The sequence below is a fragment of the Mustelus asterias genome, chromosome 16, assembly GCF_964213995.1.
Source record: "Mustelus asterias chromosome 16, sMusAst1.hap1.1, whole genome shotgun sequence".
In the NCBI taxonomy this organism is placed as follows: Eukaryota; Metazoa; Chordata; class Chondrichthyes; order Carcharhiniformes; family Triakidae; genus Mustelus; species Mustelus asterias.
This window is the reverse complement of record NC_135816.1, coordinates 23,026,102-23,043,679: the sequence shown is the minus strand read 5'-3', so window position 1 is coordinate 23,043,679 and position 17,578 is coordinate 23,026,102. Positions and strand designations below refer to the sequence as shown.

At 43.4% G+C, this 17,578-nt stretch overlaps 1 protein-coding gene across 3 annotated transcripts in view; it reads right to left on the bottom strand.

The window, feature by feature from the left end:
* LOC144505046 (teneurin-2-like) overlaps positions 1 to 17,578 on the bottom strand; it is a 2,673,959-nt gene that overhangs the window by 135,019 nt on the left and 2,521,362 nt on the right. For all 3 annotated transcript variants that reach the window (XM_078230751.1, XM_078230754.1, XM_078230752.1), the window contains 2 exons: positions 11,808 to 12,013; positions 1,900 to 2,095 (listed from right to left, as the gene is read on the bottom strand). In XM_078230751.1, coding sequence (XP_078086877.1) covers positions 1,900 to 2,095; positions 11,808 to 12,013 — 402 coding nt within the window. The remainder of the gene's footprint in view (positions 1 to 1,899; positions 2,096 to 11,807; positions 12,014 to 17,578) is intronic.

Sequence of the window (17,578 nt, the reverse complement as noted above, 5' to 3'; positions counted from 1 at the left end):
CAACTAACTTCAATCTTTTAATGGTTTTACCAAAAGTTGTCCTTCAGCAATCACTAGCTTTAAACTAGTTCTCCTCACTAAATGACACTTCTAGATCTCTTGTCACAAAATCTGTTCCTAACATTTCTTATCAAAGGCCTCTTTTATTTCCCTTAGCGACTCTTAGCTCTGTGGAATCTACAGCACAGTAGTGGTTATACTGTTGAGCGAGTCACCCACCCAGCTGAGTTCAAACTCCCCATTAAGGCCAGTTTTGGAATTTGAATTCAGTTAAATAAAAAACTTAAAAGTCAGAAGAAAGAGGTTGATATCAATTAAAAAGTGACCATGAAGCTTTTGGCTTGTTGTGAAAATCCAACTGGTTCATTTATGTGTTTCCAGAAATGAGAAGTGCTGTCTTTACCACTCAGCCCTAGACGTGACTCCAGTCCCAAAACAATGGCCAGGATTTTCCACCCCCGTGGTGTGTTTTGCAGCGGCGGCAGAGGGCGGCCCGCCATTAGCCACTGGCAGGATCTTCCGGTCCTGCCGCTGTCAACTGGGCTTCCTGTTGTTCGCACCCTGTGCCGCTGGGGAACCCGTGGTGGGGGTTCCCGTCGGTGGGACTTGAAAATGCCACCGATAAGGATAGCCGGAAAATCCTACCCAAAGATTCTAAACAACCCACTCAATTGTATCGAACCACTACAAGGAATCACAGGAATCAAGGTGGACGGACAATTTGGTCGTGACATTAGTACTGAATCAGAACTCTGGTCCATTTGACCTGCCAAGTCCTCCTCACTAATATCTGGGGACTCGTAGAAAATTTGGGACCCCTCTTCCACGGACTAGTTAAGTAGTAGTCTGACATGTCATAATCACAACATCTACTAGCCAAAGTCCCAGATCCGTCAATCATCTTTTCACACCTGGACATATCTACCAGGGATTGGGGCATAGCAGGGTCAGAATGGCATTGGGGTCCTCAACATGGACTTTGCCTCTATGAAACCTCAGGGCTTCAGGTAAAACATGAAGAAAGGAAGACTTCTGTAGTACCACCTATCACAGAATAGAATCATAGAATCCCTACAGTGCAGAAGGAGGCCATTCAGCTCATGGAGTCTGCACCCACAACAATCCCATCCAGGCCCTATCCCTATAATCCCCGTATTTACCTTGCTAATCCCCCTGACACTAAGGGGCAATTTGGCATGGCCAATCCACCTAATTTATCATCTTCTCTCAGTTGTTGAATCCTGAGGAACATAATTGCCAGATTTGGCTTGTTGGGGTTGACAAGAAAACAAGAACACTTCCTTTCAGCTCGTCTGGTTCTCAGCACTGATATTACTAGCATCTAGCAACTTTTATTTTATCCTCATTAAATAGTTCCACATTGTATCTTTATTGGAGAAGGAAACTAAACAAACAGGAAATATTTCTGGATTTGAGACTGGGAAGAGATCAGCTATGATCTGATTGAATGGCGGAGCAGGCTCAAAGGGCTGAAATTGCCTACTTCTGCTCCTAATTCCTATGTTCCTATTTCTGCTCCAGGTTTTATATATATATTAGGAAGTCATAGGGTCATACAAGTTTACAGCATGGAAACAGGCCCTTTGACCCAACTTGTCCATGCACCTTTTTTTTTAAACCACTAAGCTAGTCCCAATTGCCCGCGTTTGGCCCATATCTCTCTATACCCAATCTTACCCATGTAACTGTCCAAAATGCTTTTTAAAAGACAAAATGGTACCCGCCTCTACTACTATCCCTGGCAGCTTGTTCCAGACACTCACCACCTTCTGTGTGAAAAAATTGCCCCTCTGGACCCTTTTGCATCTCTCCCCTCTAACCTTGAACCTATGGCCTCTAGTTATAGAAGTCCATACACTGCACACCACTTCTACTCACCTAATACAGCAGTGTTGAAAGAGATCAGTTCCTTTTCCTTCCCATCATTGTAGAAAGCAAGATGCCATGTTCCTGAATCCAGGTACTGAACAAACGCGGCCTCATTGATGACTAGGGTCTGGATGCTTCTTCTCTCACGCGGTGACTCCATCATGCTCCATTTCTCCTTGCCATCAAGACGCTCCATGAAATCGTACTGGGAGCAGAAACATAAACAATTGCAACGTGAAATCTGCTTTAAATCAACTCAGATTTACCTTCATAAATGTGATAATCCTCTTAACAATCATCTTAATTGAAGAGTTGTAGCTGAAGGAAGCAATTGAACTATAATCAGCCAGCAATCTCTTAACTCTCTTCTAATTCTGCTTTAGAACTGCTAAGTAATTACTTCATAATTTCCAGAGTGTTTGCATCCAATTAATCCAATGATTATCACTTGATAATCAAAGTGATTGTGTTCTATTATTAATCATTCTATGCAGACACCATAATGCTTCAACCACATAAAGGATGTAATTCTGATTTTATGCGATAGTATATAATGGGTATTAGTGAATCCACAGCCCGTTGTACATGCCGGTAGATTTTATTTCCATTGAAGTTTCTTACCATTAATCATCATTTTTATCAGTAGACAAGGGAAATAAAGCTGCGCTCTGTAAACTACTGTGAAAATGAACATGATTAGAAAGCTGCCTTACAAAAAAAAAAGAGTTTTATTTATATATCTCTCAGGGGACATCATGTTCGATGAATTACTTCTAAAATGCAGCTAATGTTCACTTGGAAAACATGCAGCCAATTTTTGCTCAGCAAAGTACCTCAAACGCCAAATGAGGGCCAGGATACCAGAAGGACCTCTCCCCCCAACTAACATTCTTGGAACAGCAGTGCCACAATACCCTTTGCATGCACCAGAATGAGTTAAATGCCTTAACACAAAGAGCAGCATCTCCATCAATGCCACACTTAAATGCTATGCTGTCGTCCCAGCCTAGATTATGTGCACAGGTAAAGTGCTGGAGTTTGACCAACAATTTGCATTTATGTGGCACCTTTAATGTAGTAAAAATGTCTGTAGATATATCACAAGCATTAGCGCACAAAACCTAATTTCCACAATTTCCTGATTCAGAAGAGAAATGGTTACCAGTTGTACAAGTGAACCCCAGATAATATATAATAGTGGCTATCTCCCTGCAGATCTTGTGATAGTATTATTCTATGGCAATGAGAACACAGTTAGGTCTCTTGCTTTTTATTCAGTGTGGTAGCACTGTTTATATTTTATTCAAACCATTAGTATGCATTACAAAAATGACAGATGACAGAGAGATACTGTGAAGCTATTATTTAATCATGGACTTCAGATGATATCCACAACCTCCTCAAGTTTTTCTCTCACAACTTTTAATGCCATCTGGATCCCGAGGAAAAAAATAACTGCAATGATCATTCACATTCCATATTTATTTCTAAATTTCACATGGTACTTGTTATTATACAATCGTGTGCGGAGTGATAATTAGTTAGGAAGGCATTAAAGGGAAACCAAAGGAATCCCTACAGACAGGGTCAAAGAAAATAAAACACAGGTATCAATGTACTCCCTCCACTCAAACTGCCATCTCTATGAGATAAAGCCTAAGACAGAACATGCATTTATATAGTGTCTTTTATAACCTAAGGAAATCCTAAAACAACTTCCAATCAATTAAGTACTTCTGAAGTATAGTTGCTGCTGTGATGCAGTGAAACACAACAGCTAATTTGCACATGATAAGGTCCCACAGAGAACAATGTGATAATGACCAGATAATCTGTTTTCGTGCTGCTAAATAAAGGATAAATATTGGCCAGGAAGCCAAGAAGAACTCCCCTCTTTTCTCTTCAAAGTAGTGCCATCAGATCTTTTACATTCCCAAGCGGATAAATTATGCCTTGGTTTAATATCTTATCTGAAAGTGGCAGCACTGGAAGTGCAGCACTGCTTTAGTACAGCACTGGAGTGTCAGTCTGAATTGTTTGCTCAAGTCCCCGAAGTTGGATTTTGAACCCTCGGACTTTAAGCCAAGAATGCCAGCACTAATACTTATGGGATCAAGACAGGTGAAGAATTAAACCTGGGGCCTTTATAGAATTACATATTTACAGCACACAAGTAGGCCATTTGGATCTCCAGATCCAAAATCCACACAAGCCTCCTACCATTGCATTTACTTCATCTTACCCTATCGACATACCCTTCAATTCTTTCTCAATCATTTACTTCTCCAGCTCCCCCTTATCTCAAGTATTCCAGGTATAAAGGGAGACAGTTCCACATTCCCACCAGTCTCTCAGGGATGTGTTTCTCTTGAATTCCTTGTTGGATTTAGTATGGCCTCGGTTTTGCAGTTACTCACTAACAGAAACATTGGGGGAAACTTTGCGTTAGTCGTGAACACAATCGGCGACATGGGCTTAAAATCTCGCGTGAATCGGAAAATTAGATTCTCACCGTTTTCCCCGCCCCTCACTGGTGATGTAACGAGGGTGGGAACCTCATTTCAACACATTTTAATAAATCTTAATAAAATTAGCAGGCTTCCCTGCCATATCTCCCCCACTCCCCTGCCCCGACGTTTAGAACTCCCCCCACTCACCAAAATGATCTTACGTCAGCAAAGTTTACAACTGCTTTTCAGAAATGGGAAGCAGTTGAGGGGAACGTGCCAGGGATGCACAGGGAAGTAAAGCCCTCGGGGCATGACGGAGTGCCAGGGGTAGGTCCTATGGGGAGTGCCATTGTGGGAGGGCTGGGGGGGCAGGCGGAGGGGGGGGGTGGGGCGGGGGGGGGGGGGGGAGGTTCCCCTTATGTGTGGCAAGTTTGCCCTGGAGATTGTGAGGTGTTGTGGAGAGGTGCCTCGGGGTGTGTGTGTTTGTGTGTGTGTGTGTGTCTCTGTGGGTGGTGGGAGTGGGGGGGGGGGGGGAAGTGGGGCGGCGTGATCTCTGTGGAGCCAACGTTGTTAGCTCTGAGGCCCCACCTTGTCATCGTGATGGCATGCACCAGGCCTCCAGATGTTTTGTGCCCAGTGTGCCGGATTATCTGGAGAGAAATCCAGCTGTTCAGAGAACTACGCCTCAGCCAGCACTGTGCACAGAGTGGAAAATTCTGCCCATTTTCACAAAGTCAACCTATCAACCTCCTTCATAATTTAAAGGCTTATTTTGCTCATGCCTTAGCCTTCTCTTTTCTGATTAGAAGCTCCATGGTAGTCAACAGAGAAGCCTGACTATTTGATAAGAAGAATTCAATCCCACCAATCTGTTACACCGAGGTCCGACTGCACTATACCCACAATGCTTAAGTGTTATTTGGTCCTACATCCCATTTTCCAGGATTCATTCAATGATTTCCTCAATTCCCTCAGCTCTGCCAGCCTATGTTGCATTTTTCCCAGAAGCTTAATACTCAGAGGGGATGGAAGGAAATGGACATGGTCATATATTAACACTTGACAAAAGAAAATAACACAGAAAAATTTGCAACAAAGGATTAAGAAATCTCGAGCAGAGTTTGGAAAGTTGGTGATCCATCATTACAAATGTTTGACTGGAGGTGTCACACTCCTTTCACGTGTTTCTAGTCTAAAGAGGTAGTCTGGATTTGAAGAGAAGGTCCCTTCCAATGGAGGTGTGGAATCCATCAGAATTAAACTCATCAGAAATATTTTATATTTCTACTATCTATAAGATCAGATGGGTCACTTTAAATCTTAAGGCTTGTTTACTGGTTGGGAAGATACATAATAAAGTGTGATTTGCAAAATTTCACTTTGGCAGGGAAATTGGGCCCTGTTTGTCAATTTTGTTGGAATGTAAGATAAGGGGAAATATTGGCCAATTTCACAAAGTTAAGTTCTATATTTGAAGGCCCCTGAAATATGCCAGACTATATGTCAAGTCCGGAAATAGTGAGGCAGCCTGGTAGCTACCTCAGATAAACATTAACGTTCACTTATGTTAATCAGAGAAGAATCACAGAATCTCGGCAGGGCAGAAGGAAGTCCAACAGGTTTATTTGGTAGCAAATGCCATTAGCTTTCGGAGCGCTGCTCCTTCATCAGATGGAGTGGAAATCTGCTCTCAAACCCTGTTTTCCACTCCACTCCATCTGATGAAGGAGCAGCGCTCCGAAAGCTAATGGCATTTGCTACCAAATAAACCTGTTGGACTTTAACCTGGTGTTGTTAAAACTCTTACTGTGTTTACCCCAGTCCAACGCCGGCATCTCCACATCGTGCAGAAGGAAGCCCACTGAGCCTGAACCAGCAACAAGCCCACTCAGGCCCTGTCCCCGTAACCCCACATATTTACCCTGCTAATCCGCCTGACACTAAGGGTCAGTTTTTAGCATGGCCAATCCATCTAACCTGCTCATCTTCGGAGTGTGGGAGGAAACCGGAGCACCCGGAGGAAACCCACGCAGACACGGAGAGAACATGCAAACTCCACACAGGCAGTTACCCAAGGCCGGAGTTGAACCCAGGACACTGGTGCTGTGAGGCAGCAGTGCTAACCACTGTGCCACCGTGCCACCCTGAATGTCTTAACACTTGCTCCAGAATCTCTCTCCTAAGTTGGTCAGGGCTGATTGGAGCACTGGCTGGCCATGTTTTTCTCAGGCTTCCCCTGCATTTTCTGAGGTTTAATCAGTGGCTGCCTACAAAAAAAGGCAATGTTTATTTCTTTATAAACTGACCTTCATGTGGATCTGGGAGGTGCACGACCCCAGGTGCCTTCAACACCACCAGCCCCTGCCACTCCTGTTTCTTCCCCTCTGTCTCGGTACCCCACAGAGCCAGGATTACAAAGGCAGCTGCCAATTGGCAAGCTCTTGCTGGAGGTGTGGCAGACACCTTGTAGTTCATTGCAGACACGCTGATGAAGTCCGAGGTATAGTTTCAGGTGAGAGCCTCGGGCATCTGGCTTACAGAACGCACTCTTTGTGCACGGAGCACTAACAGGCCAAAACAAATTTCTAGGCCATTACTTCTAGGTGAGTGCACTCTGGTAAAGCATGCCAACAAATCCAAACAGATACTACACACACAAATAAATGTGAAGCACTTGGCAACACACACAGATGGACTGGGATGTTGCACAGGGGAAAGTTCAGCAAACTATTGCATGAATGTGTCAGACATGACTCAACGACACAAGGTGCCTTTTCTCATTTTCCGTACCCTGGCTTTCAGCTTGAGGTCTATCACAGGCAAAATAATCCAAGTTCATGAATTATATCAATATACTGTAGTTGGTGTGGAGATGGTCTCATGAGCATCGTGGGCCATTACAAGCAGCCTAAGTGTGAAAACAACCATAAAGAAAGGAAAATATTGACGTTTCAGGCATTGGCCTGTGTCAGGACTGGAATCAATTCTGACAAAGTGCTATACTCGTAATGTCATCATTTGTCTTTCTTTACAAATACTGCTTGACTAGTTCCAGCATTTTCTACTCTTATTTCAGTCTTCTAGCATCTATATTATGTTGTTTTAAACCAAAAATATAAATTACAGTCCAGGGTTAGCATAATGAAGAGAAAAAGTTTAACGTCGCACCAAAGAAGGCGGATGAAACTGCTTAAGGTTGCGGCATAATCTATTGCTACTGTTTATCTGTTATTTCCATTAAACTTGTTTGGTCATTTATAGCCCAATCCACCTCATCACTTGTGTATTCTTCTGTTCTCTAAAATCTCCATTCTCATGAAGGGGTTCTGGTCATATTGGGGTATAGAAAGCGTAGGCACAGGTGGATTTACAATGAAACACACTGTGCCTAGACACAGGGCCATGACCAACGGGTGAAGAGCGCCAGGCCGGTGTACTGGACATCCAGTTGGAAGTTGATTGTTCTGCATATGCTGATTGGCTCAAACAAATACAAATGAGCCTATCAGCAGCTGACACAGAGTGAAATCAGACCGTGGTGAGTCTGAAACGATAGGAAAACTGGGGGGAACGGGATCCCGCTGCCACTGTGCAGTTGTGATTGGATCGGGGGAGAGGGGCCTGATCGGTCTGGGCATGGGGACTAGATACCCGTAGGTTCTGGGGCTCGCGATCGGCCATGGGCCCCTTGCAATTGCAGGGGAGGTGGGAGGGAGTTGGTTGAGGCTGCCTGCAGTAGCAGGGGCCTGACGGCTCTCTCTCTGCTTGTCAGACTCCTGCTATTGCTATTGAGCATGTGCAGCATTTGAGGTCTGCACATGCTCAGTACCTCCCTCTCACAGGCTGGCTGGCGAAATAAGCCCCACCCATTGCCTGCAGCAGCGAGAAACAGTCTGCACCATTTTTTCAATCACTCTGTGCATAAGATTGAGTGTGAAGATTCACCCAAAAAATGGATTAGGAACTCTCCCATTTTCATTCTAGATGGACATTTAAAATCAATCTCGTAAAATTCCGCCCCAAATGTTTTTCCCTTTGCTTTGTCTACTTTTTCTCAGCAACAATGTGATATCGCTCCAGATCATTCGAAGTGCATTTGCTGATATGGGTGTTACTCAGCTGTGATAACCCCTTATGGGTAAAGTCTCTGTCAGTGTTCTCTATCTCGTGTTACACTCACACATGTGAAGATGTCAACTCGAGGCACCAGAAGAATTCCAGCAGATGTAGGCGGGTGCCTCAGCAGGAGTTAGTGCTTTGTCAAAGTGTGGGATCAGAGAAGAAAATACAGGAGCAGATCAGGGGCTTAAACATACACTAGGCTTTCCACCCTACTTTTCAGATCCAGTATTAATACGATCAACACCTAAAAACAGATTATCTTATCATTATCTCAATTTAGCAATCCACCTAACCTGCACATCTTGGGTATATGGGAGGAAACCAGAACACTCGGAGGAAATCCACGCAGACACAGGTACAATGTGCAAATTCCACACAGACAGTGATCCAAGCCGGGAATTGAACCCAGGTTCCTGAAGCTGTGAGGCAGCAGTGTTAATCACTGTGCCACCACGCCCTGAGGATGCAAGGTGCTATGCAAATGCAAGTCTATCTTTTTTATTGCGGGAATTCAAAAACACTTTCCATTACTTTGATTAAAAGATTTTGTTATGCCTCTCTCTCTGTGTTTGCAAATGTCTTCTTGGGCTGACACCCCTGTTATATGTTATATGGGAGGAACTTCAATGAAATCTGAATCTGCAGAAATCAATAGTGGCTGAATTTTTAAGCAAACAGCTGGATTTATAACAATTTTCAGGATTGAGATTCTGCAGTGCAGAAGAGCAAGACATTATTTATATGTAATGAGTAGTCTTGTCAGATCTCATTTATTGAGTCGAACACTCACACGTTCGAAGCTTCACCCATGCGTTCATGCAATAATGCCAGAATGTCACACTAAATGGTGGCTTGTTTTCTTTCTAAAGTTGCAGAACATAGTGACAGAAATGACTGCGCACTTCTAGCCTCTTCCTGACAAAGTAAGACAGCTTCCATTTGTCGTCTGTCTGTCAGCAAACATCCTCTTCACCCCTGTTCCCACGACAGCAAGCAAGCAAGCAAGCGCCTCGTGACAATCTGATGGCTGCAAACCTTCTCCTCATCAGTGTCCCTGCAGCAAGGGCTTGGTACTGTCCTGAGAGCAGCAAGTGCACACTTTATCACTGCTCCCGCGGCAGCAAGAAAGCACCTCACAATAGTTCTGAGCAGCAATGATCCTCCTCACTATTATCAAGATCAGCAAACATCACTGGCCCCACAGCAGGCACGCTCCTTTAAACTGTCCTGGGAACAGTCGGCGCGCTGCTCATCATTATTCCCATGATTGCCTTGATCCTCATCAGTATGCCCACGGCAAATGTGTTCGTCACCATTGTCTTCATATGCAAATGCATTCCTCTTCGCTGTTCCCACTGCAGCAAGTAAACTCTTCTATTATTCTGAGGCTAACAAGCAAACATGTTCCTTTCCATTCAGTGCATTCCTCACTCTTATCATGATTCTCATAACTACCCTCATTACCACTGTCCTCAGAGCCATGAGCTTGCTTCTCACCACTATTCCTAAATTAGCAAGAGTATATTCCTCATCATTATCCTGCTTACAGCAAATGTGCTCCCCACCACACTTCTCACGACAGCAAATGCATTCCCCATCACTGTTTCTTCTGTATCATGCACTATTGTCACTTAGGCCTGTTATTGTGAATTTAGAAATTTCAACAACAGTTTTTAGAACTATAAAACCATAGAAAAGTTGCGGTGCAGAATGAGGCCATTCAGCCCATCATGTCTAAGTGAAAAAAGAAACTATCTGCTCATCTTAATCCCACTTGGTCCATAGCCTTGCAGGTAACAGCACTTTAGACGCAGATCCAGGTACCTTTTTAAATTAATTGAGCATTTCAGCCTCAACTACCAATGAATTCCAGACACCCACCACCCTCTGGGTGAAAAAGCTTTTCCTTATGTCCCCTCGAACCCTTCTGCCAATCACCTTAAATCTATGCCCCCTGGGCGGAATCAGTGGTTCCTGTCTACCCCGTCTAGTTCCCTCATAATGTTATACACCTCAATCAGGTGGCCCCTTAGCCTCCTTTGTTCTAAGGAAAACAACCGTAGCCTATTCAAACTCTCCTCATGGGTACAATTTTCAAACCCTGGCAACATTTTTATAAATCTCCTCTGACTCTCTCCAGACCAATTATGTCTTTCTAGTAATGTGGTAACCAGAACTGTACACAAAACTCCAGCTGTGGCCCAATCAGCATTTTATACAGTTCCATTATTACATCCTTGCTTTTATATTCAATACATTGTCCAATAATGGAAGACATTTCATATGCTTTCATGACCACTTTGTTTATCTGTCCTGCCACCTTCAAGGGCTTGTGGGTATGCATCCCAAGATCTCTCACTTCTTTAACCTCTCTCAACATCTTCCCATTTATTGAGTATTTCCCTTGTTTTGTTTGCGCTCCCCAAATGCATTAACTCACACTTTTCCCGGATTGAATTCCATTTCCCACTCCTCCACCATTCAGCCAAACCATTGATATCATTTTGGAGTCAACAGCTTTCCTCTTCAACTACCAACTGTGTTCCCTGCAAATTTCCTAATCATGTTTCCCACATTTAAGTCTAAATCATTAATATGTACAACAAACAGCAAGGGGCCATCACTGTGGCCACCACCAGAAACCATTTTCTGTTTGCAAAAAATCATCCATTGACCATTATCCTTTGTTTCCTGTCTCTGAGCCAATTTTGCATCCAACCTGTCACCTTCCCCTGTATTCCATGAGATCTCGCTTTTCTGACCAATCTGCCATGTGGGACCTTGTCAATTGCATTACTGAAATCCGAATAGACAACATCCACTTTGCTATCCTCATCAATCTTCCTTGTTACTTCCCCAAAAACTTCTATTAAGTTCGTAATACATGATCTTCCCCTAACAAAACTATGCTGACTGTCACTGATCAATCTGTGTCTCAGTGACAGTTTATTCTGTCTCTCAGAATTGGTTCCAATAATTTGTCTACCACTGAAGTCAGACTGACTGGCCTATAGTTTTCTGGCCTATCCCTTGTACACTTTTAAAATAATGGTATAACGTTTACAGACCTCACATCCTCTCTAACTAGTGAGGATTGGAAAATGCTCCTCTGAGCATCTGCTATTTCCGCCCTTGCTTCCTTCAATAGCCTGGGGTACAATCCATCTGGCCCTGGTGATTTGTCCACCTTCAAGAATGCGAGTCCTTCCAGTGCTTTCTCTCTCACTATGCTTACAGTGTCTAATATTTCACACTCCTCTTTATTTGGAATAACTCCTTTACAAATAACAATAACAAAACAAAAATTGCAAAATGAGATTTTGACACTTAAATCAGCATCTTTACCTGAGTGTGTGAAGGATGAAGACCTTTCCGTATGTATAAACCAAAAAGTGCATCCTTTCCCAGAGAAACATTAAACTTGACGAACTGTGGTCGCTCGATATATAACTGGGATCTCCAGAAGACTCCTGGAGGTACTTCCTGTGACACTCTTCGACCAATATCCACGTCACCCAAATCAATGCTGCTGTTTTTAACGGTGACTGTCCCTATAAAAATAAAGAATGGAAAATGGGAGTAACATCCAGAACATATATTTAACAGGTTAACAGCAAAAGAACAAAGAACTGCAGACATAGGAGGATGACCATTGTATTTGCACGGGTCTGTTTTCTGTTTTGTCCTGTTGTTACTTTTTACTGGCAATGCATGAGGTGGATAACAGTCTGAATGTGAACATTTATCGTAGTAAAGTGATTGCCATCACTACCATTTCAATGTATGGGGCCGAGATGCCAGAATAGGTCTCAACTTGTGCAGAGTGCACTTTCTCCCCTCACATTTGAAGACAATTCAAAAATTCAGAGGAAAATGGGGAGCTTTGACAGAATTACTCAACGGGAGATGGTAATACACATTTACAGGGTTGGGGTGTGGGTATTAACCTATCCTACTTGGTGAAAAACTGATTGGATTGCTTTGGCTGACCTGTTTTACATTCTATCTGATTTTATCTTCGGGCAGACAGAGTATGAGATAGGTGACCGTTCTGATGCCACCAGGTGGGGTAAGTTAAAATTATCCCCCACAGCATGGGGTATTCGGAGAGGCCATTGAAGGAAATATTAGAAATAGGTCCAAGAAGTATATGTACCCGATGCAAACAGGCAAGCGATACCTGGAGAAGAAAGGGGGGTGGAGCTAAAATCAATTTTAGGGGGTTAATCACTTGAAGACTGGATATGGTTGTCATTAGGATACCACCTTTCCACCTCTGGAAATGTGTGTTCCAATGTGGCCTGAAACAGATTGGGTGAAAATCTCCCTTCTCTGGAGACTGGAATGGGCTTAAATGAAATTAACTTGGTGAGTTCGGACTCCCAGATGATGATTTGACAAGGCAAATGGACAACTGAATTGAAAGCTTCTCTCAGTAACTGCACAGAGAGTTGATGTAGGAGTGGAAATATCATACAAGTGCAGCTGAGCTGATCTTCAGGGACATAGTTGAAGAATGCTGCAGGAGGGACTTTATTCTGCAATTTACCCCTTTTTCAAAAGATTTGCACAATTGCAAAACAATCAGCAGGCGAAAGAAAAAATCATACCAGAAAAGTTACCGAAGCAACAGTTAACAGTGTCTGTCGCATTAGAGCCCAGTGACATTTGCAGGCAGTTTTTGGAAGAAGCTGTTCCCAGGTTTTCCAGGAAATCAGCTTGCCAAGAACAGTCCCCACTGTGATGAAAGAGCAATTCGAAGCCGACAAGGCAGAATATTGCAATAGAGAATGGAGCTGAGGAGAAGCGAGCATTTTGTACATCGGGAACTTCCCTGTTGCAATGTGTTGTCGTGTGAGGGTCAGCTATTCAGGCCAGTCACAATGGAGCTCACTAACTGGGACTCACTGATAGCTCATTTTCCAAAGTACTGAAGTGCTGATTCTTTTTGTTAATCACAGGGTGTTTGTTTAATTGCTTGTTCCTCCTCACAATCTCCACAATGGCACACTTAACATGACCAATGATAACATGCTTGAGCATTATCACACAAAACAGTTTGTACACAAAACATCAATTTTAAAAATTAGCGGTGCCTATTGCTTGTGCAAGATACATTCCAATGTGCTGTGCTTTTCCTGTTTCTTTTCATATTCATTTTGGAACCCTAAGTACTCTGAAGACAATTTTGTTTTAAAAAAGACAGGTTATTGTATCTCTTATTCCATTCCGCAATTTGCCTAATTTGCCTGATCTTTAACCTGTAACCTTGTTGCTTGCAGTTAAGCAGTGAAGAGACTCTCGATGAATAATTTCACTGCGATTCGCTAGGAGAGACGTGGAGCTGCTTCATTTCCACACCATTTTCCACAGGACATTTACAAACAGAATGACTCGTACAGCTGTGCGTTGCTCCGCCAGCCACACTTCCCTCGGGCTAGTCAGACAGTGCGACTGATTCCTCGCAAATTAGTGCAGCTCGATCGACTGCTTTAACCAGACATCAATCTAGATCCAAGCTTTGGGACTCCAGGGTAACTCCAGGAATGCTCTGATCCCGTGGCCAATTTGCACTACAGTTCTGCTCAGTATAGAACAGATTTTCCACGACTCTTTCTAAAATACCTTTGCAATCAGTTGGTTTGAAGTATGTGCTAGTATAAAATGCAGAGATATTTCTAAATAGCCTGCAAGGGAATTGGGGAAAAGAACTGGAAGGGGGTTGGAGAGGCAAGCGGGGGAGGTGGGGGTTGGAAGAGAGAAGCAGATTGAACTGTGAGGTGAGAGAAAGACAAGAGAATTGCTGAATAGTTGAATAATTGGTTGAGGGGAGGGGAGGAACAGACGGCAGGAGTGGAAAGGGAGAGTTTGGAGAGAAAGAAGAATGACCAAAACAACAGAAATGTAATCTTACAAGTAGAACTGAGCATCAAGGTGGCACAGTGGTTAGCACTGCTGCCTCACAGCGCCAGGGACCCAGGTTCAAATCATACCTCGGGTCACTGTCTATGTGGAGTCTGCACCTTTTCCCCGTGTCTGCATGGGTTTCCTCCGGGTGCTTCGGTTTCCTCCCACACTCCAAAGATGTGTGGGTTAGGTTGATTGGCCATGATAAATTGCCCCTTAGTGTCAGGAGGATTAGCAGGTTGGTTACGGGGATAGGGCCTGGGTGGGATTGTGGTCGGTGCAGACTTGATGGGCCAAATGGCCTCCTTCTGTACTGCAGGGATTTTATGAGTCTATGATCCAGTAAGTGACTTTTAAAATCTAGTTGCTGCAATGATAATACTGGCAATGAAGCTCAAGATGCTCCCACTCTCCTGTGGCACATTCATGCCACAATTCACTTCCCAAACTATTAGAATGTGCTGCAGCGAGCCTAGCGGTGGATTGGGAATGCTGCTGATCAAAGTAATAACTCACTCCGATTTGATGCTACTCAAACCTGGGAATGTTAAAATGAGAACTTTGAAGATTGAATTGGGCAGAAACTTTAAAGTACAGAAATGAGCACAGCTTTAAATTACAGAAGGCGGATTCACCTTAAGGACAGTGTTTATATCCATCTGGTTGTTTCATTAGATTGAACTTCCCTTCCCATGCAGGTTGTACAAGCAATATAGAAACCACAGGCTTTTACCCATGTGCTACTACTGACCTGCTATTTGGATTGCAGTAAGATGCAAATGGGCACATTGTAATCACAATGACCACACTCATACGCATAGGATTAATAAATCCATTAAATGTAAAAGAAGTTGTATTTGAATGGTAATTTATGGCTAGAAACTGACAAGCTGCTCCTACCAGATATATGTGACATTTCCATTTGTCACCTGATATTGGGTGACCCTAGACATTGACAGAATGACACCACAGAATATATATTTTTAAAAACGCACTGAATGAGGACAGTGCAATTAATTCTTCAATTTAACAGCAAACTGTATGTCCTACATTTACATGAAACATACTTCGGTGGGATTTGCCGGCCGCGTTCGTCCCAAAACAGGAAAATCCCACCCGAGGACGTTTGCATGGTCCACCCCCCCCCACTGCCCAGTACGATTCCCGTGGCAGGCAGGACCTGAAAAAATCCCCCTACTGAGTCTTCCATGATCATAATGAATGATGGAGCAGGCTCGAAGGGCCAAATGGCCTACTCCTGCTTCTGGTTTCTATGTTCCAGTCTCATTCTAAGTGGCTGTACTGATCACAGTCACAGTCGCAGTGATCTCAATCTCACCACTGATGTTAATGGTAGGGGGAGGGGGTAGTGGTCAAAGTTTCAGGAAGTAGTGTTCTTTTTAAGTTTCAGGAGGTTATGGCGTGGTCTAAGTAAAAAGCTGAAGTTACTTGCACCATAATTTCCTGGAGCTTTTTGCGCTGTCACTTGAGTCCTGTGACCTAGATGCATCATTTCAATGGCCTAACCCTCGCCAGGAATAAAAACAAATGGACATTATCTTGTAATGTGAAGATGCCGGCGTTGGACTGGGGTAAACACACTAAGGAGTCTCACAACACCAGGTTAAAGTCCAACAGGTTTATTTGGTAGCAAAAGCCACCAGCTTTTGGAGCGCTGCCCCTTCATCAGGTGAGTGGGAGTTCTATTCACCTGATGAAGGGGCAGCGCTCTGAAAGCTAGTGGCTTTTGCTACCAAATAAACCTGTTGGACTTTAACCTGGTGTTGTGAGACTTCTTACATTATTTTGTAAACAGCACGACAGTAGGACCCAACTCTGATTTTAGAACCAGATCATTGGACTTTTGAATGGACCTATCTCACATTAAGTTGATTTTTCTCTATACCCTAGCTATGACTGTAACACTACATTCTGCACTCTCTCCTTTCCTCCCCTATGAACGATATGCTTTGTCTGTAAAATGCGAAAGAAACAATACTTTTCACTGTATACTAATACATCTAACAATAATAAATCAAATCAAATCAAATCAAAGAACCAAGGAGTATGCTTATTACTAAAATGTTAAGTAACAAATGAAATGAGTCCCTGATGCCTTGGATATTACTCTTTCCGATAACACTCCTGTACAATGACTAGGTTGACCATGCGCTGCAATAACTCTGTGAAAGTTTTCCTCTACTACCTGGTAAATGGGAAATGACAACCTTCACAAAACAAATTATGGAGCTCGGATGAAATATAGACCAGATTTTGACGACTGAGAGAGATAACTACAGTGAGGGCATTTTCACACTTGCTAGAGGTGTCTTAGTAAAAACTGAATGCCCCAAATCACATCATTTTTGCTCGGGGGTGGGTTGCAGGCAGGGCGGGGGTTGGGGTGAAAGTGGGGGGTGCAGGAGGAGGAAAGTAAAGTTTATTTATTAGTCACAAGTAAGTCCTAAACACTGCAATGAAATTACTGTGAAATTCCCTTAGTCTCCACAGTCCGACGCCTGTTTAGGTCGATGGTTTCTCTCACGTCTTTCAGAATGTGGGAGAAACTGGAGCATCTGGAGGAAACCCACGCAGACATGGGGAGAACGTGCAAACTCCACACAGACAGTGACCCAAGCTGGGAATCGAACCCGGGTCCCTGGCGCTGTGAGGCAGCAGTGCTAACCACTGTGCTACCGTGCCACCCCACACCTGGGGAGGAGTCAGGCCCAGGTTCCCTGGGAGTTGGTTTTGTTTCTTTCTGAAATTCTTGGGCCTTCTAACCTCATAACGATCTCATACAGCTCTCACTCCTTCCCATTTGATAGCGAATAATAACTCCCATTTGTAAAACCCATTCAAGGCTTTCAAATTCCATCAACTGGCTAATTTCTTACAAAAACAAAGAAAAATTCAGCCCCCACATCAAAGGCAGCTAATCCTTTAATAGCCTCTTTAAATCTGTGAATAAAACTGTAAACTCAGAACCCTCTGCTGAGATAATTGTAACTTTTGGAACTCACCTAAGTATTATAATAATAGACCTTGGGGCAATGTCAACAAAGAGCTTGATTGAAACTGCACAACCAGAAGCTACATTTCTTTCTCACCTATGCCTGTCAATCAAAGCAGTCCAGCAGAGAGTTTTTTAAAAATTAATTCTCACTGACAGCTGCAGCCTGTTTTTATTAACATACACTCCCCATCCC